Here is a 23,526-nt window from a genome sequence, read left to right as displayed (position 1 = left end):
CAGAGAATTAAAATAAGATTTGATTGAGCTTAATTGTGTTTTATTAGACGGAGGTCAATGTTAGTTGGCATTCCATGAATGCATAACAAATGACAGCCGATTAAGAGCAAAAAAACCTCTAACACAGACTAAGTAGACACAAATCAGTGGTAACAAAACAAAACAAAAATGAAAGCAATTCAGTATTTTAGGACTGAAAAACAGCATTAGGATTAAAAACAAGTTTTAATCATCACTCCCCACCACTGCCACTCCCGAGGATCGCTGTATACTGTCAGCGCTGTTACGATGGAAAAAAACAAAATAAAAAGCCAGGGAAAAGATACAGGTTTACGTTTTCTCCTCTACCAGCCCCAAGCACAGCCCCAATGCCCAACCTGTCGCCCCTCCCTTCCGGTTCCTAGGACTTTCCGCGGCCCCTCCTCCCCTCCGGCTGCAGCGCCCGAGGGAGCGCGGAGGGCCCAGGGGCGGGGCAGGGGGCGGTGGGACTTCTAGGCTGACACTCGCCTCCTTCACCGACGCGAAAAGACAGCCGGGGGAGGGGGGAGCTGCCCTCCCGGCCCTAAATGGGCCGCTCCACCCCGGCTGCACCGTGCACTCAAAACTACTACAGGGAAGCCCGTCTCGCCCTCCCCGCGGGAGCCCCTCACCTCCAAGTGCCGCAAAAGCTGGGCAGCGTTCGCCTCCGACTTAACGGCTTTATACTGACTGATGGTGAGCAGCAAGGACTTCAAGCAGGCAGTGGAGTCCATCGGGACCCGCCACAGGACCGCCCGAGGGCCACCACCAGCCGGCCAGTTCGGGCCTCCAGCTTTCGCCGCGCTCTTTTTTTGATTTTTCGGCCCCACCCCCTCGCTTCCAGAGTTTCCGGTTCCGGTCTAGCTCCGGAAGTCCCTAGGACTGCTCCTAAACACGGGTGGGGTGAGGGGGTGGAGGATGGAAGGGAGGGGAGGCCTGGGCAGTGAGGTTGTGGCGCTCGAAGAATCAGGAGCTGTCCTTTCAGACCCCTTACTTAAAAAGCCGCGAGGTTTCAGCTTCGCGATCCCATAAAGACGAGAAATCTCGCGAGAGATGCGATTGCAGCTCAGTCTGTGAAGGGGCGGTTAGGCGTGAGGGGTCCCGGTTCCTCCGTGCGCCGTGTTTTGGTTTGCTCCCTGGGCCTTCACGCTGGATGGCCTGTTTTTTCTTTGTGCATCAGCCTATTCCTGAGACATGGTCGCGTCCCCCTAGTCTAGACACGGTGAGGAGTTCTGAGGAGGAGAAACTTGGGCTCTAGATTTTGAGGCGGCCTGGGAGGGGTCTCTTTTTAAAATCTCTCGTATGTGCATCCCTTCCGCGCAGGACTGTTTGTTTCTCCGAGTAAACCTATGGCCCTTGGGATGCAGTTAAGTTAGTCTCGTACCTTTACGATGGTCGTCAGACTTACCTGAGAAAGCGACCTGCGAGTGACTCCTGGGCTCTGTATTGCTCCGGGAGCGTTCTCACTAGCGTCAGTTTTTGTAAGTGAAGATGTCTGTTTTACCTGGCATGATTCCTTGTTTTAGAAATCTCGTCTATGGAAGTAGTACCGTCGTTGGCGGGTTTTGATCGGAGGTAATTAATATGCATGCGTATATAATGAAATAAGTTAAATAGCGGGTGCTGGAGCTTTTGCTTAATAGATGCTAATATTGAATAAAGTTTTAAAAATCAGTTTGGAGAAAATTGTAAGAATGGGGTACATATCCTTTTAATTAAACTATTTGTCAGAAATAATGTTTTCTCAATTCAAAGAAAAAAATTTTTTTTACATCAGTACATTCTAAAAGCAGGGTTTTTATATTGATACAATTTAAAATTAAATCTGAAAGCTTAAATAATCTAGCCAATTGATACATACATGTAAAAATCACTGGGTAATTAATCTATGCATTCTGCAAATAATTATTCAGTGTAATATGGGCGAGACGTGGCCAGCCAAGGGTCAGAGATAATGAAGTATCCCCTGCTGGGAAGGGACTGTCTAATAAGGGAAACATCCTAAATGTACCTATGTAATTCACCACGTAAATTAGAGGCACCATGCAGTTATGTTAGAGTCAGGCTGTCTGCTTACAAATCCTAGCTCTACCTTTTACTTAGTGAGCATAGGCAGATCCTCACTGCTTCAGTCTCTAAACAGGGTAAAATCTGGCCAAGAATAATACCTGTTTCATAAGATCGTTCATTCAATAAAAAATTGGAGCCTACAGTGTGCTAGGCACTAGATTCAGTGAATAAAATAAGAATCCTACTGTAAGTAAAACAATTCTACCATTACATTCTGGTAGAGAAAAGAAAAACAATAAATAATAAACACAATAAGTTAAGGAAAGTGAAATGGAGAAAATAAAACAATTATTCCTCTAACAGACCGAGAAGGGAAATGGGACATCAGGATAAAGAAAGCAGCATTCGAGGAAATACTTCAAGGAAACATACTCTCCAGTCAAAAAGATTTCTAGATAGAATAGCAAGGGCAGAGGCCCTGAAGTGGGAGCCTGACAGGTGTGTCCGGAACAGCAAGGAAGCCGCTGCAGCTGGAGTAGATAGAGTGGTAGAGATGAGGTCATGTCAGGTCGTGCAGACAGTTGCCTGGCATAATTATGTTGTCAACAAGTGCTCGTTACATCTTAGTTCCTTGGCAAATGCAGTGATAACAGTTTGGTAGTGTTAGATTTCACTAGTAATGACAAGTGTGTCATCATCATGCCCAGGGTGGGGAACATCCGGCCGGTGGCCTTATATGGCCCGCTAAATCATTCGTCCCTGCCAAGGCAACTGCAGGCAAGACTCGAAATTCAATAAATCTAGGAGCTTTTTTCCTAGCTAATATTTAAGTTGATAATTTTATATGGCCTGAGAATGATGTTATAAATATCCAAATGGCCCTTGACAGAAAAAAGTTCCCCGACCCCTGATCATGCCCTTCCCTATTTTATAGAACCAACAGGAAGGGTCAGAGCTGCTTGCTGTGCCATCTTTGTTTGAAATCTTGCATTTTAACTTAAGCAGTTACACGAATTTTGCATTGCTTCCATAAAGAATTCATTTTAATATAAAATAACATTTTCTCAAAAAAATCACCAAAAATTGATATTGTAAGTTTAGTAGGGTGTACCATGATGATAGCTGTGAGAAGCCCTAACATCTTTAGTCAGAGGTACTTGCATATCCTAATATGAGAAACATAGAGCCATATTTTAAGCCCCCAAAAGGGGCGGGGGGGGGGAGGAACGGGAGATGAAGCTGGGTGCAGATGACTGAGGACCTTATTAGCTTTGAACTTGAACTCCATCCAGAATTCAGTGGTGACCTCTGGTTTTTAAGCTGGGACCTGATGATCTAGTTAGGTTTGTATTTTAGATTGATTACTGTGGCAGCTGGATGGGCTATGATTTTGATGAGGGTAAGGCTGCAAGTAGGGAGAATATATAATTTGCTGGAGTCTTTCCAAAGGATAACCAAGATAATTAAAGTGGAGATAGCAAAGAGGTGACAAATTTGAGAACTATTTATGAGGTGAAATAGGCAGGATTTAATGACTAATTTCAGTTGTGAAGAGCAAGAAAAGAGATAAAACTAGAAGGGATTCCAAGTTTCTTAGTTTGGGTGGTTAAGAAGATACAGATACTGCTGAGTAGTTAATAGAAAGTATTCAGGTTGTATTTTATGCTCAATGAAATGTTACGTAGTTTATCATATAATCTTATACCATTCTCATTAAGTTTATTCCTGGTTATTATATAATTTTTGTTACTGTGAGTGGATTTTCTTTTTCTCCTATAAATTTTTAATTTGTCACTGTCACTATAAAAACATACTGATTTTTGGTATATCTTTTATTTAGCCTACTAACTAAAATCTCATTAATTCTAATAGTTTTGCTTACTCTCTTAGACTTTCTAGCTATATATATAAAATCTGCAAATAATAATTTCATCCCTTTCAATATTTGTTGTTTTAACTTATTTCAATAGTTTAATATCCAAAATATGGAATAATCATGGTGATACTGAACATCTGTGTCTTAATATTTAATTGAATGGAAATGACACAGTATTTTAATACAGTATAATTTGTGCTATTAGAGTGTGATAAATATTTTTTTAAATGTTTAGGAGATTGCCCTTTATACCTTTTTAAAAGATTTGCCAAAATGTCTGCTAAAAAATTATCAGATGTTTACACTTATATATCTTATTTTCCTCTTTAAAATGATAATGCAGTGGGTTATGTTGCTTTTGTTCTTGGGATAAAAATAGCTTACTGAGCTTTTGCATGTGCCAAGCTCTGTTCTTAAGAACTTGATACTTCATAACAGCTCCATGCTTTAGGTGCTTATGTTGTCCATTTTACAGATGAAAAAACTAAGAGAAAGGTGTAATAATTTGCCATCACACAGGTAAAAACCTTCTATTTGCTATGCTGCAAATATTTTATTCAGGATTTTATATCTATGTTCATGAGAATTAAAAATAATTTTTCCTTTATTCTCTCTTGGAATTTGGGTTATATGTTACTTTTGGAAAATGAATTGGAAGCTTTTCTCTGTTTTTTTTTCTGTGCTGTAGAATAATGAATCACATAAGAGTCATCTGATCTTTGTGGATTGTATACAACTGGCCAATAAAATTCAGCTTGATAGCTTATTTAGTGATAGATCTTTAGAATACATTTATATTTCTAATAGGGTTATCTGTTTCATATTTTTCTGTTTTTTCTTGAGTTGATTTTGGAAATACTATAAATTTTTTGAGCATAGTAACTATTTATCTAGATTTTAAAAATTGTTGATATAAAGTTGCATCAGTATTCCAATAATTCTCATTATCTCTTCCTGGTAGTTTTAAATTTCCTTTTTCATCCTATCTCATTTTTCAGTTGGGCTTGCCAGCCATTAGTCTATTTTATTCAGCATTTCAATAACCAACTTTGGTTTTATTCTTGTTTTTCCCCTCCCAAAATCACTAGTTTTACTTTTTATTAATTCCATCCATATACATACACTTTCCTTTATTTGCTCTTTTTATAGTTTTTTTTTTTTTAAGTTGAAGGCTTAGTATATTTCCATACTATGTGGTTTTTTTTTTTAATAAAGTGCATTTATTTTATGCCAAAAAAAATTTTAAAGACACTAGCTAAAGTAAACATCTGCATTTTATCAGTCAGGTAAATATATTTTTTAAATGCTAATATACATTCAGTTATCAAATATTTACTGAGTACTAGTTCTTTTCAGAGAGCTTAGAGTCTGTTTTGGAAATAGACCAGAGTAAGTGCTATTAAGAGAAGTAGAATATTCTATGGGAACACATGATATTTTCTTAGGGCAAAATATTAAGTATCCAATTTCTTCATTTTTTTAAGGATTGGCATAAAATCCCTGTTCTCTGTAAATTTTTATTGCTCTCTTTTTTAATGTTTGGCATAGGTATTTTCCCTAATTTATAGTTCTGGAAACACATTTAAGGGAGTTAAACAAAAGCTGCTTAGGATCTTACAACCTAAGTTTAGGGTTGTGTAGCTCCTTTATTTCTTTTGGAAAGACTTAAAAATATATATATCTTCAATACTGAATAGGAAAATGGAAATTTTTAATGACTCTTGATTAGGGTTTAAGTCATATTAGATGAGTCAGACTGAATGACAATATTAATTACATTTTTGAGAGAAGTACAGAGTTTGTAGAATCCTGAATGTTGTAACATGGGAATTATACTAGAGGTATGAACACAGGGCTAATTGTTAATTCATTCATCCACTACATATTTAATGAATGTTAAGTGGTAGGTACATTTCTATGTTTTGGAAATACAGCAGTAAGTCAAATAGACAAAAAATTTCTACCCAAGTAGAGCTTTTATTTTAATGGGGGATATAAACAAGACATATAAAATATATGAATATTAGTAGTAAGTGCTGTGGAGGAAAAAAAGGGAAGAGGGATGGAAACTATCTGTCAGGGTGGGATGTTGTAGTTAGTGTGGAGTGTTAATCAGTATTTGCTGTATAACAAATCACCTCAAAACTCAATGATTAAAACCATGAGCAATTATTTCTTGCTCACAGGTCTGTGGGTTAACTGTCGTTAGTCTGATTGAGGCCTGACTTGGCTGGGTTACTCTGCTGAAGCTATTTTCTGGGGAAGGGGAGATATCTAGAGCTCAGTTTCAGTTATGTTGAGATGTCTGCTAGATGTTGAATGGGTTGTTGAATATATTATTTGTAGTTAAGGGAGAGGTCAAGGCTGGCGATGAAAATTTAAAACCTTTAGACCAAATGATATAGGGCGAGTATGGATAGAAAAGATTGAACCAAAGTACTTAAGTACTTAGAGGTTTAAGAGATGGGGAAGAATCAGCAAAGAACACTGAAAAGTAGCTGCCGGAGACAAAGGCCCTTTCTTGACCCGCAGTTGTCTGCAGGGATCAGTCTTGTAGAATCTGGGCTTCTCTTGAGGTTGGCAAAGAAGGCAGTCTTAATATATACACAAGCTCACCCTTTCTTTTTACTTTCAGAGGCCTTGCGGTGTGCAGAAGGATGGGAGGCTTCATTCTTTAAATCAGTATTGAGTGTTTAAGTGTGCCAGGTGTTCTAGGCACTAGGGATATAACAGAGGAATTAAAATTTTTTCCTGACTTTGTAGGGCTTGCATTCTAGTGGGGACATGAGGCCAAATCTAAAACTAGGAGATTATTCAGTAGGTTTAAACACTAGGTGGAATAGTAGTTCCATTGGCCCTGGTTCCAAAGACTCAAGGCAAAGAAATTCAGTGGTAGAACTGGCAGAGGTCTAGGAGTGGGGTCATTTGGATACCATGTCCTCACTATGGCTAAAACAATTCAAATACTAACATTAAATTGATTTTATCCTTTATGCAGGTCTAGAAAACAAAGTCTGTACCATTAATGTCACCTTTCATTTTTCAGAAATGTCATCTTCATCACAAAACCAGAAAATCTGTATAAACCAGAAACATTCTCCCTTTACAGTTCTTCCTGTTTCCTTTTCCAACTGTCAAGTATTAAAATTCAGCTAATCTATAAAAGATTTGCCAAACCATAAAGTAAACATTCTCACTTTTCAAACTATGCCTGATTATTTTCCCCCTATACATTTCACAGAATTCAACTCTAGGTTAATGAGTACAACGTTTGGATATTTTTTGATAAATCTCTTTCCCCATTGCTACACACATTTTCACATCTAATTTCATATCCCAGAATCAGAAGGTTGCCATTTTGTTTAAACACAGGTACTATCCATTGTTTCTGAATCCAATTTTGTAGATAGTAAATATGAAAGTGACATACTTTTAAGTTAAGGTACAGTAATCATTTTTAATCATAACTGATATATATTGAAGGCCTACTTTGTGCAGACCTTCTCATTTTTAGATTTCTGGTCTTTCAGAAAATAGGCATCAAGTTCATGGAACAGTTAGATACTTATTTCTTGAATTAAAATGTGAAGCTGTTTTCTAAGACAGTGGGGCCCAAAGTGGAGTGTGCACATCTCAAGATACATGAAATTGTCTCTCAGGGTGTGGGGACAAATATTAGAACTTTTATTTTTATTTATTTTAATCTCATTCTTTTTAATATTATAGTTGTAATTGAATATAATTCATAAATGAATTTCTATTCATATATTTTAAATGTATTCTCAGGTTTACTGCTTTAGAGATAATGTGACCAAATAATTGGAGACTTCCCCCAAATCTTTAACTTTGACAGAGTATTTATTTATTTAAAATATGTTTTTATTTATTTCAGAGGAAGGAAGAGGGAGGGAAAGGGAGAGAGAGAGAGAAACATCAATGATGAGAGAGAGTCATTGATCCGTTGCCTCCTGCACGCTCCCTACTAGGGATTGAGCCCACAGCCCAAGCATGTGCCCTGACCGGAAATTGAACTATGACCTCGTGGTTCATAGGTCGACACTAAACCACCACGCAGGCTGGGCTTGACAGACTATTTAGACAAGCATTATTATTCATTTCATTACCAAATATAGTATCTGGCATTGTTCTGAATCGTTTTGTTGAACAAATAAATTCTCTTAGCAAAAACTAGTATGAATAGTGTACCATGAAATAGTAAGATGGCATGATTATTTTTACAATATCATTTACTGATCAGTGCAGTCATGTAAATAGTGTTATTTCTGTGTGTTTGCCTGTGTGATTATTATCTAATTCAGTTCCTAATTGTACAGTAAGCTTATAGTGGGAAGAATATGCAATTTGTGGTTGGTGAAACTTGGGCATGAATTTCTGCTCTGATTGATTTATTAGCTATGTGAACTTTCTAAGCTTCAGTTTCTTAATTTTTAAAATGGAACACAGTAATGTTTATCTTTCAAAGTTGTGTAAGATCAGATGTGTACTCAGTGTGCTTAGATGCATAGCCCAGCATATAGGAACTGTTGAAAATTAACCTTATTTTCAATGAAACCAAGTTAATGCACCTCATTAATTTTATATGAATATAAACTATAATTAAAAGCTCGACCTACCTAAACACTACTTACAAACATATGTCTTTCTGAGATAATGAGGGGCAGTACTTTTCTCACATGGGTGGGTCAAGTTGGATTTGGGAAGTGTAGGCTTTGTTGACTGGCGGTGATGGAGTCAAGTACATACTGTGTCCTCCATTCCCTGCTTGATGATCATCTCTACACGTGCCATGTCTCAACATCCTGTCATGTTTGCTTTTGTCTAACAGCCGTAATGACAACATATTTTTTAAGTTGCTGAAAATATTTCACTTTTGGAGAATTTGCTTAGGGGTGACATATGCTCCTTCCAACAGTTCCTAGCTACATTTCTGAACAGTGTAGTTTTGGCAGTGCTACCTGTAATTAACCTGAAACTGATGGGTAGTTTGATATATGGATAGTATTATTTAGGTAAATCCTGACCTGTCATTGCAATTTTAGGTACATTTCAGATATTCAACACAAATTAATATGCATTCTTTGGGTTTGCCTGTGCAAGTGCAGAAATAATTGACTGAATAGATCTGAAAGAATTAAAAATCTGCTTCTGACAAGGTGCTAATTTTGGCAAGGATGTTTCCTGTTTTGGCAAATTTATAAGGAAGGGGCAGTGGGTATACATTGCAAGGTTTCTGCTTCCTGGTATAAGTTGCCAGGTAGTGTTAACAATGATCTTTGTTAAATGGCAAGAGCTGAAGTATCCTCTCATATTTTTTTTAACCTTGAAGTGACTACTATTCATCTGTGGTCAAAACATCTCACATCAACTTTCAGGAGTTTTTTTTGGAATTATTTTGGTAAAAATCTAACAGAAGTAATAACTAATGGTGTCAGAGTTTGTGTTATTAACAGATCCATGAACTTCTTGAGTACATTTAACTCATTGCTGACCTAGAAAGTCCAGCTTTAAAAATAGCTATCAAAATTTTACCAAGTTGCAGATTCAAGGTTGTTAATTGCAGCATTGTTTGTAATAGCCAAAAAAAAAAGAAGAAAGAAAAAAAAAAGACAAAGCTGATATATCAGTAGTGGTCAGAGAAAATGATATACTTACACAATGGCATATCATGCAATTTAAAGAATATGACTGATGTATATGTGCTCATACAAAAAATACAAAGTGCTGAATGTGCAAACTCACCTGCTATCTGTGCCGTGTGGGATATATTTGAAAAAATAGTAGTTTTGCCTCAATTCTTAAATGTCATTATTACCATTCCTTTCTGTACAATAGCATTTCTCCATCATGTAGAGAATTGGAAGAAAGGTGAACTAATTTTGCTGCAAACTTAAACAAAAGTAAATGATGATCTGGTGGTGGTGATTAGGAACATATATAGTGCCTACTATGTGCCAGGTACTTTTCTATTACGTTTTAAATACCTAATTTTCATGACAACCCTATGGTATAATCTTCAGGTTCATGGGTTGATGCTCAGCTGCTGAGCCACATTGGGCCGGGCCTACCAGGTATAATCTGAATCCCATTTTTCAGATGAGGAAACTGGGGCACGGCGGTGTTAATTAATTTACACAAGATTGCACAGCTAGTGTGCATCAAAGCAGGCTTATATGCACTTGCAAACTGATCCCAGTGTTCCTGTGCTCCTAACTACCAGCGTTATGCAACCTCTCTACTTATTTTTAGCATTGATGGAAATCTAAATGAGATACTTTATGTCATTTCTCTTTCTTGTAGACAGGTGGTTTATTGTTTGTGTTTATACATGCTACACAATATCAGGATGGTCTTATTTTTCTTCCTCAGAACAATCTGTTATATGTTTACTTAATTAACCTTTCCATTTTAACTCATTTATTTAGTTAGGTGGTTCTCAACTGGGAGCAATTTTGTCCCCCAGGGGACATTTTGCAATGTTTAGAGACATTTTTGGTTGCCACAATGCAGCTGAGAAGTGGGAGAGAGTTGCCATCTACTGAGTAGAGGCCAGGAAGGCTGCTAAACATTTAAAAAATGTGTAGGAAAGCCCTGGCTGCTATGGCTCAGTTAGTTGGAGCATCATCTCACCAAAAGGTAGCAGGTTTGATTTCCAGTCAGGGCACATACCCAGGTTACAGGTTTTATCCCTGGTTGGGGTACACTTGAGGCAAATGATGAATGTTTCTCTCTTTCTCTCTCTTTCTCCTTCCCTCCTTCTGTCTAAAATCAATAAAGAAATAAATAAAAATGTATTTTTTTATACACTTCCCATAGCACATAACTATCCAGCCCAAAATGTCAGTAGTGCCAAGAGAAACTCCAGTTTTAGTGAGCATAAGAAAAGTTCTCAATAACTGAACTACTGTCCTGCAAAATAGCAAGTATATTATTTTGTTTTCATTTATTTTCCTTTTTTTCTTTGTTCTTTTTTACATTAATATCAACTTTCCTACTTGGCAATGTGTGATCTGTAAGTGCCAGAACTGTCCAGGGTAGCAAATTCATGGGACATCCTCCCATACATTGAAATGTAAACTTGTTGGCCAATCAGAGCCTGTAAATTGTTCAGGTGGATTTAAAAACAATGTGCTTATATACAATTTAGGGAGGTGATAAGAGTCCTCAAGGTACATGTTTGAATGAATAATTAAAAGTTATAAACAAGAGCTGTGCCTACTTTGATGTGAATAAGCACAGCTTTAAAACTGGGGAAAATAGCCCTGCCCAGTGTGGCTTAGTGGTTATAGCAACAACTGCACCCAAAGGGTCGCAGGTTTGATTCCTGGTCAAGGCCATGTACCTGGGTTGAGGGTGCATTCCTGGCCCCCAGTTGGGGTGTGTGGGGAAGGCATCAAGTCGATGTTGCTCTCATATTGATGTTTCTGTCTCCCTCTCCCTCTCTTACACTCCCACCCTCCCTTCCACTCTCTCTGAAAAAGCAATGGGAAAAATATCCTCAGGTGAGGAGTAACAACAACAAAAAAATGGGGAAAAATAGCTCTTTACAAAAAAAAGTTTATTATAATTTCAGTAGATAAGAGGGAAAGTGGGAGCTGGGAATTTAGAAAGAGTAGTAAAAAAGGTATTTTACTGTTATCAAGATATAGATGGTAAGACCTTATTTTTCAAACAGCCTGCAAAAAAAATCATTTTGGTTGGTGGATAAAGATGTATTGTAAATTGACACTGAACTTCAGCTTGCCTTCTGTTTGACCAGCCAGAATCTGAACAGGTTTCAGAAGAGCCATTCCTCAGTTCCAGGAAAGCAGTCAGTTTTTAGTTTCCTGCTGATAGGATAAGTCTGTTGAAACGAATATACCAGGGGAAACCAGATTCCCCTTTCTCCCATGTTAACCCTGAGTTTAAAGGTTTCCTTCAGCATCTAGACTGGTAAGAACCTTTGGATTATTTTAGAAGCACAGTGGTAATGTTGCAGGCTGGCTACTTCCTTTCTGTTGCTAGGCACTGAGGCCTTCCTTCCCGACAGAGGCTGTGAAGTGCTACTGCTGCTGCTATTGCTGGTAGGGTTTGCCACACATCTGCTCAGCTCCAGGGAAATGATGGGATTGATGGTCTGTCCTGGAAAACCTTTCATCACAGAGATTCATCTCAGGTTGTATTTTTAAGCAGGCTGAAAAAGAAAGCCATTAGCCTTTTTAAACTCTTAATTCAGATCCAAATATTTTCTGATTGATTAATTTTACACCCTTTTATTTTTCAAGCTAAACACTGAATAGCTTAGTGGAGGCCTTCCATCCTCTCTGCCTTGTTGCCAGAGGGTTTGCTTGCCTTCTGTTTAGCCTCCCTGCTGTCTGTTCAAACAGCTACTGACTAAAGGGAAGCTTGTCAGAGGGGGAGGTGTTGATGTCCAGGGAGGTTATAGAAACCATAAAAGAAAAACAGTTTGATTACAATCCTAAAATTCTCAAAGCGATGTCCTTTTCTATACAGCTGTTTAAACAGATGAAGCAGATATGATGTAGTGTGAAAGAATAACAAGGCTTATCCAGCCTGTCTCTGCTTCCTTATTAGCTTTAGGTTCTTTCACTGGGATTTGGATAGAATGTAACTTTAAATAGGCTTATGACTTTGCTTACTCAGGTTTTAAAATAAGAATACAACTAAAATAAAATAATTTTCCTAGGAGAACTAGATTCTGTATAGGTAATACTGACAGCAAGAGGTGTTTTGTTAGGGATGGGCAAGAAACTAACAGGTGTTAGAAAGCTCGGTTTTAAATGAGGAAATTTAGAAGTCAGCATGTGTGTGAATCTTTATTAAATTATCTTTGTCTCAGTACTTTCTGTGTAACTTAGAGCTGGTGTGAGTCAAATACAGAATATAGGTAGTATTATAATCAGGGATACTTGTTTTGCAGATGATCCCTTCAGGACTTCTTTTAGCCTTTAGACCAGGAACTTGTCCCCTCCCTGTTAAGCTCATGAGTGACAGGATACTCAGACCTCAAGGCTTAGGAGGGTTCAGGTTCTGCAGTTCCTTCTTCCTCTCTTTGTGTTGCTGTCTTTTTCTGGCTTTGGGGGAGACTGGACATCATATAAAACAATGTTTCTTTGAGTAAATACAATCTGAATTCTTAATAGGTGACTTAAAAATGATCTTGTGGAATATATCTTCTTGATTTGGGAATTACCTATGCTGAATTGTCTTTTAATAATGGGCCTCCAAAACTCTCCCAGTCTAATTTATGGGTGTGTATTAAATATACTTTTAGAGAAACTAGCTACCGAATTACTGAGATAAATAAGCAGTCCAGAGGCAAAAAATGAGAAACTGTACCTGGTATGGTGCTTGGTAGCAAGCCCAAGGCACTCTAGGTCTGTTTCATTTATGCTGTTGCTGCCATATTCTTTTCTTTTTCCTCATCATTTCCTACTTTGCCCCAGGCACTGAGAAATAGTTTTACATGTGTTTGCTCTGTCAGTTCCTGGGCTTATGTACAGTGAGATCAGAAAGGCAAGTCAGCCTAGCAGAAGGCAATGGAGTCTGGAGGCTTGAACTCTTAGTAAAAGAAATCATATGGGACTAAATTGAGAAGAGTTGGTCTAGGGATATTACATAGAGAGGTATATAAATAAATAGATATACTAATGTACTATTCTATACTGTTCCCCTTTTTGTTTTCATTTGTTGCTTCAATATTCTTTTTTCTTTCAGGAAACATCCCTAACATGCATTGATATTTGAACCAGAGAGTATGCAGGAGTTGTTTATATCCCACCTTTCTTAATTTATGAAGATATACTATCATACAGCTTTGGGAAAATGTGGCTACATGTTATTTTTAGACTAAAAGAAAATAAAACAATTAGTGCTATCAAGATTGTATTAAACAGGAACTTTTATACCTATTGGAAATAAATTAGTACAAACCTTTTCCGAAGCCATTTAGCAATACACAGCTTTAAATATTTGTGTCTTTTGACCTAGGAATTCTACTGAGATTTTATTGTAAGGATATCATAAATATAGAGAAGACCTTATGGACAGTGGAGTTTATCAAAATACTATTTATGATAAAACAATGAGAAACAATCTAAATGTCCAACCATATGGAAATGGTCAAAAAAATCCCAATCAACTAGTTGTGTAGCCGTTGAGAATGATTACTAGAAGTATAAAATGGAGGAACAGGCTGTTGATACAGTGGTCAATGGCGAAAAGGCCGGTGTAGAGCATTGTCTATTCAGTATGGTTACAAATTGGTAAAATACATGTACACTTGGAAAAAATGAAGTATATTAAAATGTAAAAGTGATTTATTTTTGGATGATGAAACTGTGATTTTTGTTTTATCTCACAGCAGTTTCAAAATTTTCTTTAATGATCATGTACTACTTATATACTAGGGAGAAGGAGTGCAATCCTCCTACTTTTCCACTAAAAATACCACTTTCCTTACAGCTTTAAACAGCAGTAGTAAAAGTCAGTCTGCAAGCATTGGAATAAGACTTCTGTAAAAGAACACTGTGCATCATGGATTCTCTACCAGAAGAATTTTTTGTGAGGTGAGCGATGGATTTACAAAAGCCAACTGCATTTGTTGTATTCCAAAGACACAACATTTGTCTCTTACATGTAACCTTGGGAAGCTAGTGTTAATGAGATACCTTTGTTTTTCAGGACAGTTTAGCAGCTTTGATTAGTGGGGGATGTACACTGGGTAAAATCTAATTTTAGAAAATTTCTCTAAGAACCACACCCTGGTTGAAGAGCCAAGAATTGAAAAATTCTTGTCATAGAAATATGTCACAGCTTGTCATATTTGGGCATTTTCAATAAAACTATTTTATTTATCATTTAACAAGCACTTACATAGATTTATTCTTTGCCAGGCATTATTTTAAATGCTTTTACAAATGTTAACTTACATAAATCTTATAACAACTCTCTGAGGTGGATGCTATTATTATTCTCATTTTATAGTTGGTAACCTAACCTTAACACAGAAGACTGACTCTACTGAGTGGTTCACCTGGGTAAAGGCCAAAAGTCCATTATCTCCTCTAGTCAGGCAAGGTTAGCTTGCCTATACCTCTCCCATATAATGCTAAACAACAGATTAGTTTGGAGGTCTCCTTCCTACCTTTAACTGTCTCATATAATAAGCAATGTGATCTATTAATTTATTTTACAAGCATTTACTGACCTTCTTGGTGCTTAGGGAATGAAGACTAAACAAAATGTGTGAACTTAGAATTATAATGTAGTAAGAAGATATATAAAAGTTATGTTTAAGCAAAATGCATACATAGTGATATATTACAGATGCTGAGGCTATATATAGAGAGAGAATGAGAAAGGAACAATAATTATTGTCTAGGGTCGAATGGGTTTTCACAATGCCCTGAATAAACCTTTCTTTTTTTTAAAATAGGGATCCTCCTGTGGAGGCGCAAACTAAGGAGGAAACTGAGAATAAAGTAGAAAAACCAACTGGTCAACTGGTAAGAGAAGATTTAATTTTCATTAACTGTTAGTTAATTAATAATGACTAATTATGTAGAGAATGTAATGCTAAATCTAGTTAGTTTAATTATTTTAAAATTTTAGGGTAAGTTCACTTTCGTGTCTTAATAAGTAAAATTATGGTCATAATTAAACCTTTCTTTGATAATTGATTCTGTGTCTCAAAGTTACCATTCTATGCACCAATCCTCACTGTAAGTTAAAATTAATAGATAATTGAGTTGACTTGCTCAGAAACATCCTACAGTCAGTTTTAAGAAATCTCTTACTTTTAAAAGCAAAATTCAAACAAAATGAAAACTATATACATACAAAGAAAACACACACACGCACACACAGAATTTTATTTAGTAGGAGATTCACTGAGTCGTTTCTGAAGTTAATTCTCTTCCCTATTTTTATCATCTTTACTGTTAGAATGTCCAATATGCTATGAATGAAAATATACATTAACATAAGACTTTTATTGCCAATGATAATATGCTTCATGGTTGATTAAATATGAATATCACATAGGTTTATATTTAATGAAGTCTGGGTTCAACAGGTTTTATATAATGATTGGTATCCACTTAATAAAGTTTGTAAAAGTTATTCAGTAACTTATGAAGAAAATATATATAAACATAAAATAACCATAGTATTTACTTGCATGAGGTTATCACCGTAAGTAATTTTGCAGAGTAAACACAATATGTGCAAATGTACATAGGGATGCACAGTTGAACCAGGGGGACTAGATACAGAAAAGACATTTCAAGATCCAGATTTGGGAGTAAAGAAGGCAAGGGAGGTGGAAACTTTGACTTGAATTTGATTTAGATGCTATGTCAATTTTGCAAAAATGGATTGAGCATCAAATAGTTTGACAACTTGAAAAAAATTAAAATTGTATTTATAATAAGATATATTTAACAAGCATAATGCTTACAGTCTTTCCTGTTGAAACAAAAAAACTATCTCATGATCTTGTGTGTGTATAAATTTGGTAATTACTGTTAGATGATTCTGTGGTAACTTTTGATGGCAGAATTGACCTTTAGTTTGAAATATATGCTCTACTGATAATGGTCATTCTTTATAAGAGCTTGTCTCGTTACTTTATGGAAGTCCTTTTTTTTTAACTTTTTAAAAAATTTTAAACCTACAGAAAAGTTGCAAGAATTATACAACATACACTTAGATACCCTCTATTGGGATTTAGAAAATTTTTAAGATTTTCCTACATTTTTGGATATAATTTTCATATAATGAAGTGCTATCAAATATAAGGTATATTTGTTGGGTATTGTTGGAGATGGAGGAATCTTAATTTAAGACTCAAACCCAGAAGTGGAGAGTAGGCAGATAGTTCTGCAATGGACTTTATTGGTTCCTAGTTACAGTCAAAGTCACCCCACACCAGGGCATTTTCAGGGACTCCAGCCCTGTATGGCCTCTGCAGTAAGAAGCTGTTCTGCTATGCAGAGGTCAGCAGCAACATACTCATATTCCTAGAGTTTCAGCAGGGTACAGAAGCTGTGGTATCTTGTTAAGGTTTGAAGGAAGGCCATCATCCATCTGTTCCAGGCCCTTCATCCATTTATGTTGCCCACCCATTCCTCACAACTAATGTAAAAACCACTCTTAGAAATAGTTTTCATATTATTATGTAGAATATTCTATGTAACATTTTAAACTTAGCATTTTTTATGCTTTAAATGGAGCAATTCCATGCATGCTGTATATTTCTCAAGAGCAACTATTTTTTAAGGGCTAACTCATACTTAAACCTAAAATTGTAAATTGTTCATGTTTCCTGTTCCACCACCCTATCAAAAAAGATGTAATTATTCTTTTTGAATTTCTACTTTGTTTATAAATTTCAAATGAATTTATAATGATATTCCCAATACTAAAGCTTCTTGAGTTTTGGTCTTAAACTTCCTGCAATGTTGTAAGTTCCTTGAGAGCAGAAGAATGTCTTAATCTTCTATTTGGGTTTTCTGTAGCCTGTCACAGTGATCTACATATAGTATGTAAAAGCACTTTGCTCTTTTTTGTTTTTTAATTCTTTGACTGGCTTTAATATTAGCCAAATATAATTGTGTAAATTTTTAATAATGTCTTCTAGGATAAACAGGAAAAGGACACACCTACTGATCTTGTCCCTGTTAACATACTATTAGAAGTGAAGAAGTTATTGAGTGCAATTAATAATCTACCAAAAGGTGTGGTCCCTCACATTAAGAAGTTTGTACAAGAAGATTTTTCTTTCCAAACAATGCAGGTAAGATCATAATTTGTTCTTTGGGGCAGAAGTGTAGCCCTCTGTATGTAACTAAGAAAACACTTTATGTTCCTTTACTCTCATGTTGCTACCACACTGACAGTACTTCCCACATTAGATGTGTGGGTTTATTCCCACACTGATCAATTCTCCAAGGCTAGCTGGGTGTCCTACAAGTCAGTTCAATTCTGACACCATCTATCAGGAGTTAGCATCAGATCCCGTAGGTTTTAAGGGTCCAGTACCACAAGACTGCCCCCACTTCAGATGTCATTCACCAGTCCTATGTTGTCCCTGGTACTTCTGACCAACTGGCTATAAATTTGGGTTTTTACAACCCCTTCTTGGTTGTAATGATTTGCTAGAACAGCCCACAGAAGTTGGGGAAACACTTGCATTTACTATTTTATTGCATAATATAGTTCATGATAAAGGATACAGATGAAAGGATACAGAGCATGTTCTCTGACTATTGTACAATTAATTTAGAAATCAATAACAGATAAACTAGAAAGCATTTTTCCTAACTTAACATATATACCTCTAACCTAGGTAATCTGTGGTTCAAATAAGAAATCACAATGAAAATTACATAAATTTTTTAACTGAATAAAAAATATATATCAAAACTGTGTTATTAAATAAAAGCTGTGCTTCCAGCAGTATTTATAGCTTGAAATGCATATATTCGAAAACGAAGCAAGGTTGAATACCAATCATCTAAATAAAAAGTTCAAGAGGTTAATGGAAGAACAGCAAATTAAAAATGAAGTCTAATGAAGGAAGTAATAAAAATAGTTAAAACTAATAAAGCACGTAATAGAGAAGGTCAGTAAAGCAAAAACTTGTTCTTTTGAAAAGACCAATAAAATTGATAAATGCCTGGTAGGAATGTTCAAAGAAAAAGAAGGCAAAAAAACCCAAATCATGAATGTGAACATAAAAACATTAATACAAATTCCACAGTTATCTAAAAGATGATAGAAAATTCTGCTATTTGCAGTGGCTTCCTAGATTGGTTTAGAGCAACCTTCCTTTGAGAAGAACTAGAAACACTAGACAAAATATTTCTTAGTAATGCTTATTTGTGCTTTTCTGGAAGATCACTTAATTCAATTAGGGACTGGGGTGATTTCAAGCTTTACTTCTGTTCCATAAAGAAGGATCTATTCATGGTTTACCCTTTGTAGCAGATACTTCCAGTGCCCTGCCCATACCCCTTGACTTTTATAGTTTCAGTATGCTCTGGACAATTTCCAGTTTTCAGTATCTGCATCTCTCTGCCTCAGACCTTTTTTTTTCTTTTTTTGGAACTACAAAAGGCTATACTCTCATAGCAGTTCTGAAGTCCCAAGAAATTAATACTCTCCCTTTACTCTAGAAAGCACCCAATAAGCCTTGGGAGTTGTTATATAAATATCCCAGTTCCCTTTCTCCTTGCGTTGGTTAATACTGAGGTTTGTATTTTTATTGTTTCTCAGTTTAACACCAGTTTCCCACTGTGGGTAACTGGTTTAATAACACATCCATTAATTTAAGCCTGCTTTCCCTTCCCTGTATCAGTTCTCCATTCCCCTACCATTGTTCTCTGCATGTCCCAAATAAACTATGTGCATTCAAATCCTTGTGTTAGGGTCTGTTCCCAATTGGAATAAAAATAAACACTCTTAGGGTGTATTTCTTCAGGGTCCCAACCAAAAGAGTGAGGTGTTTACCAGGGCCCTTCTTCCTTGATAGATCATGAAGTCTCAATTTTTCCCCTAGTTTTGCAGGTTTGCTGAAAGCTCTGCCTAGTACCTCGGCCTCTCAGCCACAACTGAATACAAAGGTTGCCTTAAGGATAAAAGTGACTCCAAAAGTCAGTCTCACATTTCTGGACCTTCCTCCTCTCTTGCATGTTGGCCCCAGAGATTTTCAGTGCCTTGGTAGTTTTCCATTGCTTTCAAACAAGTGGTTATGTTTTGTCCAGCTTTTTTAGTTGTCATGGAGAGAATTTATCTGAAATTATCTAGACTCTTTGGCAGATGTAGAACTTCAGTGTTAGATTTTATATGCCTTTTCAAATTCAAGATTCATTGTTGAGTAAGTGGTTGGATCTATGAGTCTGGAATTCAGGTGATAGTTCTGAGCTGGAAATATAAATTTGGAAACTATCAGTGTGTAGACACTGTTTAAAAACATGACAGTGAATTACTTTATCCAGGGAATGTGTATAGATGGAGAAGAGGTTTATTAAATTGAGTGCTAGGGAGACTTGACATAAAGCATCGAGTTAGCTAGGAGAAAAACAGGAAAGTATTGTATACTAGAAACCAAGTTAAAAAAATGTAGATTCAACTTTCCAGACAGATAATACATCATTAAACAGATAATATAATTTAAGCCAACACTTGTTGGGCATAAGGCATTGGGGAATGGACACAAATATAAGACACAGTCCTTCCTTTCATTTAATCCATGTAAATATCAAACTATGCTACATAATAAGTCATATATTAGCTTGGTTCCAATCAGATCGCAGTGTAAGATGGCTTATCCTGGTGTTGGTATTAAAGCCAGCATTCCTGCTTACCACAGGTTCAGAAATGGAAAGGAGATTTTAGTTATGCTAGAGAAACGAAGGTATGAGAATGAAGTGGGATTACCACTTTCCTCCAAAGTAAGAGTGGATGTTGCCAATCCCTTGGCAGGCATAGGAATACGTTTTTGTGTTTTGAGGAAATAGTTGCAAAGATTTGCCAGACTACTTAAAAACAAACAATTATAAGAACAGTTGTATCTGGGTTGTGTGGGTTTTTTAAAAACCATCTTTATATCTGTACTCCACATTTTTTACAATGAAAATGTATTATTTGTATAATAAGAATATGTAGATATTTATTCTAACTTCACATTTTCAACTGAATAATTTTGCATAGAGAGAAGTTGCAACTAACAGCCAGAATGGGGAGGAAATTGTTCCTGCTTTGACTTTACGTTTCTTGATAACACAACTGGAAGCAGCACTTAGGAACATTCAAGCTACTAATTATACTGTAAGTGTTTTGTTTTTGAAAGATTGAAATGATGGACTCACATAACATTTTTCAATGAGAGAATGGTTAATGCATGCTAACTTTAATGTATAGGTCAATTTCTATTTTCCTCTTCTACCTCTGGAGAACAGTACACATAAATTGATTTTCTTCCTTTGTCTTGTACTTTCTTATGACTGCACCTCTTTAATGAGCTATTCTAGTTCCCTTCCCTGCCATAAAATTGTTTATCTTAAGTAAAGAGAAACCTGAACTAATAAAAATGAACTTTCCCAATTAGAAATGGAGTCATGACAAAATCTACTCCTTCCTTTCCTCCTAATTATTATTATTATTATTTTAAATATGTCTTTATTGATTTCAGAGAGAGGAAGGGAAACAGAGAGAGAGAAAGAGAGAGAGAAACATCAGTGATGAAAGAGTTATTGATCTGCCGCCTCTGCATGCCCCCTACCGGGGATTGAGCCTGCAACCCGGGCATGTGCCCTGACAGGAATCTAACCGCCACCTCCTGGATCATAGGTTGATGCTCAACTGCTGAGCCACACCAGCTGGGCTCCCCCTAATTATTAATCAGCTCCTCTTTCTTCTGATATTTCTATATTTGTAAAAATTGGTACTGCTATTACCTGTTATTGAATAATCATGTGAGATAAAATTGATAAGATATAATTGCATGCTCAAAGTCAAATGATACCTTAGAACTACATAGAAAAATCTGAGAAAAAGAAACCTTGCGTCAAAAATTAGTACAAAATGGTAAAAGGAATAGTAAACCAATATTACAAAATGGTGAAAGGAAAAATCATTTCTTTGACTAATTTGGATCAGTAAAGTAATCTGTGTTTTAGTGTAATCTATGCAGCAGTGTAATCACTACTGCAATTAAGATAAAAGAATTGTCACATCACTACAATTTTAGTCACATGCACCTTTTGCCCTCCCCCCTCTCCCTAATCACTAATCTTTTCTCCATCTCTATAATTTGGCATAGACCATTTTTAAATGAAGTAAATATCATCATGTTTTAATTTTTCACTGAAGAAGTTACAGGCTTTATGTTTATACTGTTATAACAAAATGCACACACAGACAATAAAATACTTTGATTTAAGACAGGGGTGGGGAACGTCTGGCCCACGGGCCGTATCTGGCCCCCAAAATCATTTGGTCTGACCCTTGCCAAGGCAACCACAAGCAGGACTCAAAATTCAATAAACCTAGGAGTTTTTTTCATAGCTAATTTTTAAGTAGATAATTTTGTATGGCTCTCAAGTTCTGTTATAAATATCCAAATGGCCTTCGCAGAAAAAAGGTTCCCTAGCCCTGATTTAAGAAATTGTATTTTTTAAGCTGGATGGTAGATACTTAGTTGTTTATTGTATTATTACCTAAAGTGTTTTGATACCTGAAATATAAATGAGAGAGAGAATTTTTTGAAAGTTTTAATATAACAAATCTTGATGTCATTTGCTTTCATTTTCTTTAGTCAAACTCTCATGTTTTATTTTAGGATTATTGACTCTCTTCTTCTTCTGGGTCAAATTACCAAATACATCTAAAATGTACTCTCTATAGTTATTAGATGATTGATAATATGATAATTTTACTATTTTTAATAATTATTAAATAGACCTACGATATTTAATTAATCTTGTTAAAGTTTAAAGTAGCTTAGTCTAAATAACCAATTAAAATGTTTTCTTTTTAGGCACATCAGATTAATATTGGTTATTATTTGACATTACTATTTTTGTATGGAGTAGCACTCACTGAAAGAGGAAAGAAAGAGGTATGTAGCACTTGTTATTTGGCCATTATAAATCTTTTCACATATACTGACCTCATTTTAACAAATTAAAATGTTGTTTTTGAAATTCTCTAAAAATTGAAACCAGTGACTTTTCTTTCATATACTTATAATATAGAATAATTATGCCAGAGACTGTTTTGTAAAATTGAAAATGTTGATGAGGAAACATAATTTTATCTTATAGCCTTAGTTATTTTATTTATCCTTTAAATGCTTACCATTTGTATAAAACAGAAAATTGTTTAGCATCTTTCACTTTTATACAATACATTTTAATCAGTTTTCTAGTGTAGCTTAATCTCTCTGGTCCTAATCTTACCCCTTGTAAAATATGAGTTTTACTTCAAATTCTTTGTTTAATTTGAAGTGCAAAAGTAAAATTCTGGAAGTTAACTGGGTATTTCTAAGAGTTCTTTCGAATTTAACATTCTCTTTTTATGGTTTTTAATGATTTCTCTCTCTCTTTTTTTTGCAACCTTGATATGTCCTTTACTTTTTGTCTTCAGGAATCTCTACTCTCTGCTTGCTATTTGAAAAATTAGGAAGATTTGTGCTCCAATTAGAAAGAAAATTAGTAAGCATTATAAAGACATGCTCCCATAGTAATCAGAAAAGTTCTTGTTTTAGCTAGTAGTATCTGTCAGTTTGAGAAACAAAAATTGTTGTTTTTTTAATTCTCACCCAAGGATATGTTTTTATTGATATTTAGAGAGAGACAGAGAGATTGACGTGAGAGAGAAACATTGATTGGTTGCCTCCCATACCTACCCCTTGCCCCAACGGGGGGATTGAACCCGAAACCTTTTGCTGTATGTGACCACGCTCCAACCAACTTGGCCACCAGGCCAGAGCTGCTGTTGTGATTTTAATGTTCACTTTTAAATGTTGGTCAAAGAATATCTTAAGTTATTTTGCAAATATTTTAAGCATACATGATCACATACAGAGGTGCTAGGAT

At 35.9% G+C, this 23,526-nt stretch overlaps 2 protein-coding genes across 19 annotated transcripts in view; one reads left to right on the top strand and one right to left on the bottom strand.

The window, feature by feature from the left end:
* The window catches only part of CIP2A (cellular inhibitor of PP2A), a 36,987-nt gene extending 35,955 nt beyond the window's left edge, over positions 1 to 1,032 (bottom strand). The window contains exon 1 of one of the 2 annotated variants that reach the window (XM_081138547.1): positions 651 to 1,032. In XM_081138547.1, the coding sequence (XP_080994673.1) occupies positions 651 to 752 (102 nt within the window). In that variant the 5' untranslated portion in view covers positions 753 to 1,032. The remainder of the gene's footprint in view (positions 1 to 650) is intronic. The other variant, XM_081138548.1, reaches the window with a different exon arrangement.
* DZIP3 (DAZ interacting zinc finger protein 3) overlaps positions 909 to 23,526 on the top strand; it is a 74,033-nt gene continuing 51,415 nt past the window's right edge. For 3 of the 17 annotated variants that reach the window (XM_081138533.1, XM_081138528.1, XM_081138537.1), the window contains exons 1-7: positions 909 to 1,240; positions 1,342 to 1,499; positions 14,387 to 14,490; positions 15,360 to 15,429; positions 17,565 to 17,720; positions 20,639 to 20,755; positions 22,467 to 22,547. In XM_081138533.1, the coding sequence (XP_080994659.1) occupies positions 14,459 to 14,490; positions 15,360 to 15,429; positions 17,565 to 17,720; positions 20,639 to 20,755; positions 22,467 to 22,547 (456 nt within the window). In that variant the 5' untranslated portion in view covers positions 909 to 1,240; positions 1,342 to 1,499; positions 14,387 to 14,458. Of the gene's footprint in view, positions 1,241 to 1,341; positions 1,594 to 11,963; positions 12,078 to 14,386; positions 14,491 to 15,359; positions 15,430 to 17,564; positions 17,721 to 20,638; positions 20,756 to 22,466; positions 22,548 to 23,526 lie in introns of those variants that run through there. The other 14 variants (XM_081138532.1, XM_081138543.1, XM_081138536.1 and 11 more) reach the window with 7 other exon arrangements.

The sequence above is a fragment of the Miniopterus schreibersii genome, assembly GCF_964146895.1.
Source record: "Miniopterus schreibersii genome assembly, chromosome: 5".
Taxonomy (NCBI): domain Eukaryota; kingdom Metazoa; phylum Chordata; class Mammalia; order Chiroptera; family Miniopteridae; genus Miniopterus; species Miniopterus schreibersii.
The sequence above is the reverse complement of the archived record's forward strand: the minus strand, read 5'-3'. Positions and strand labels throughout refer to the sequence as shown.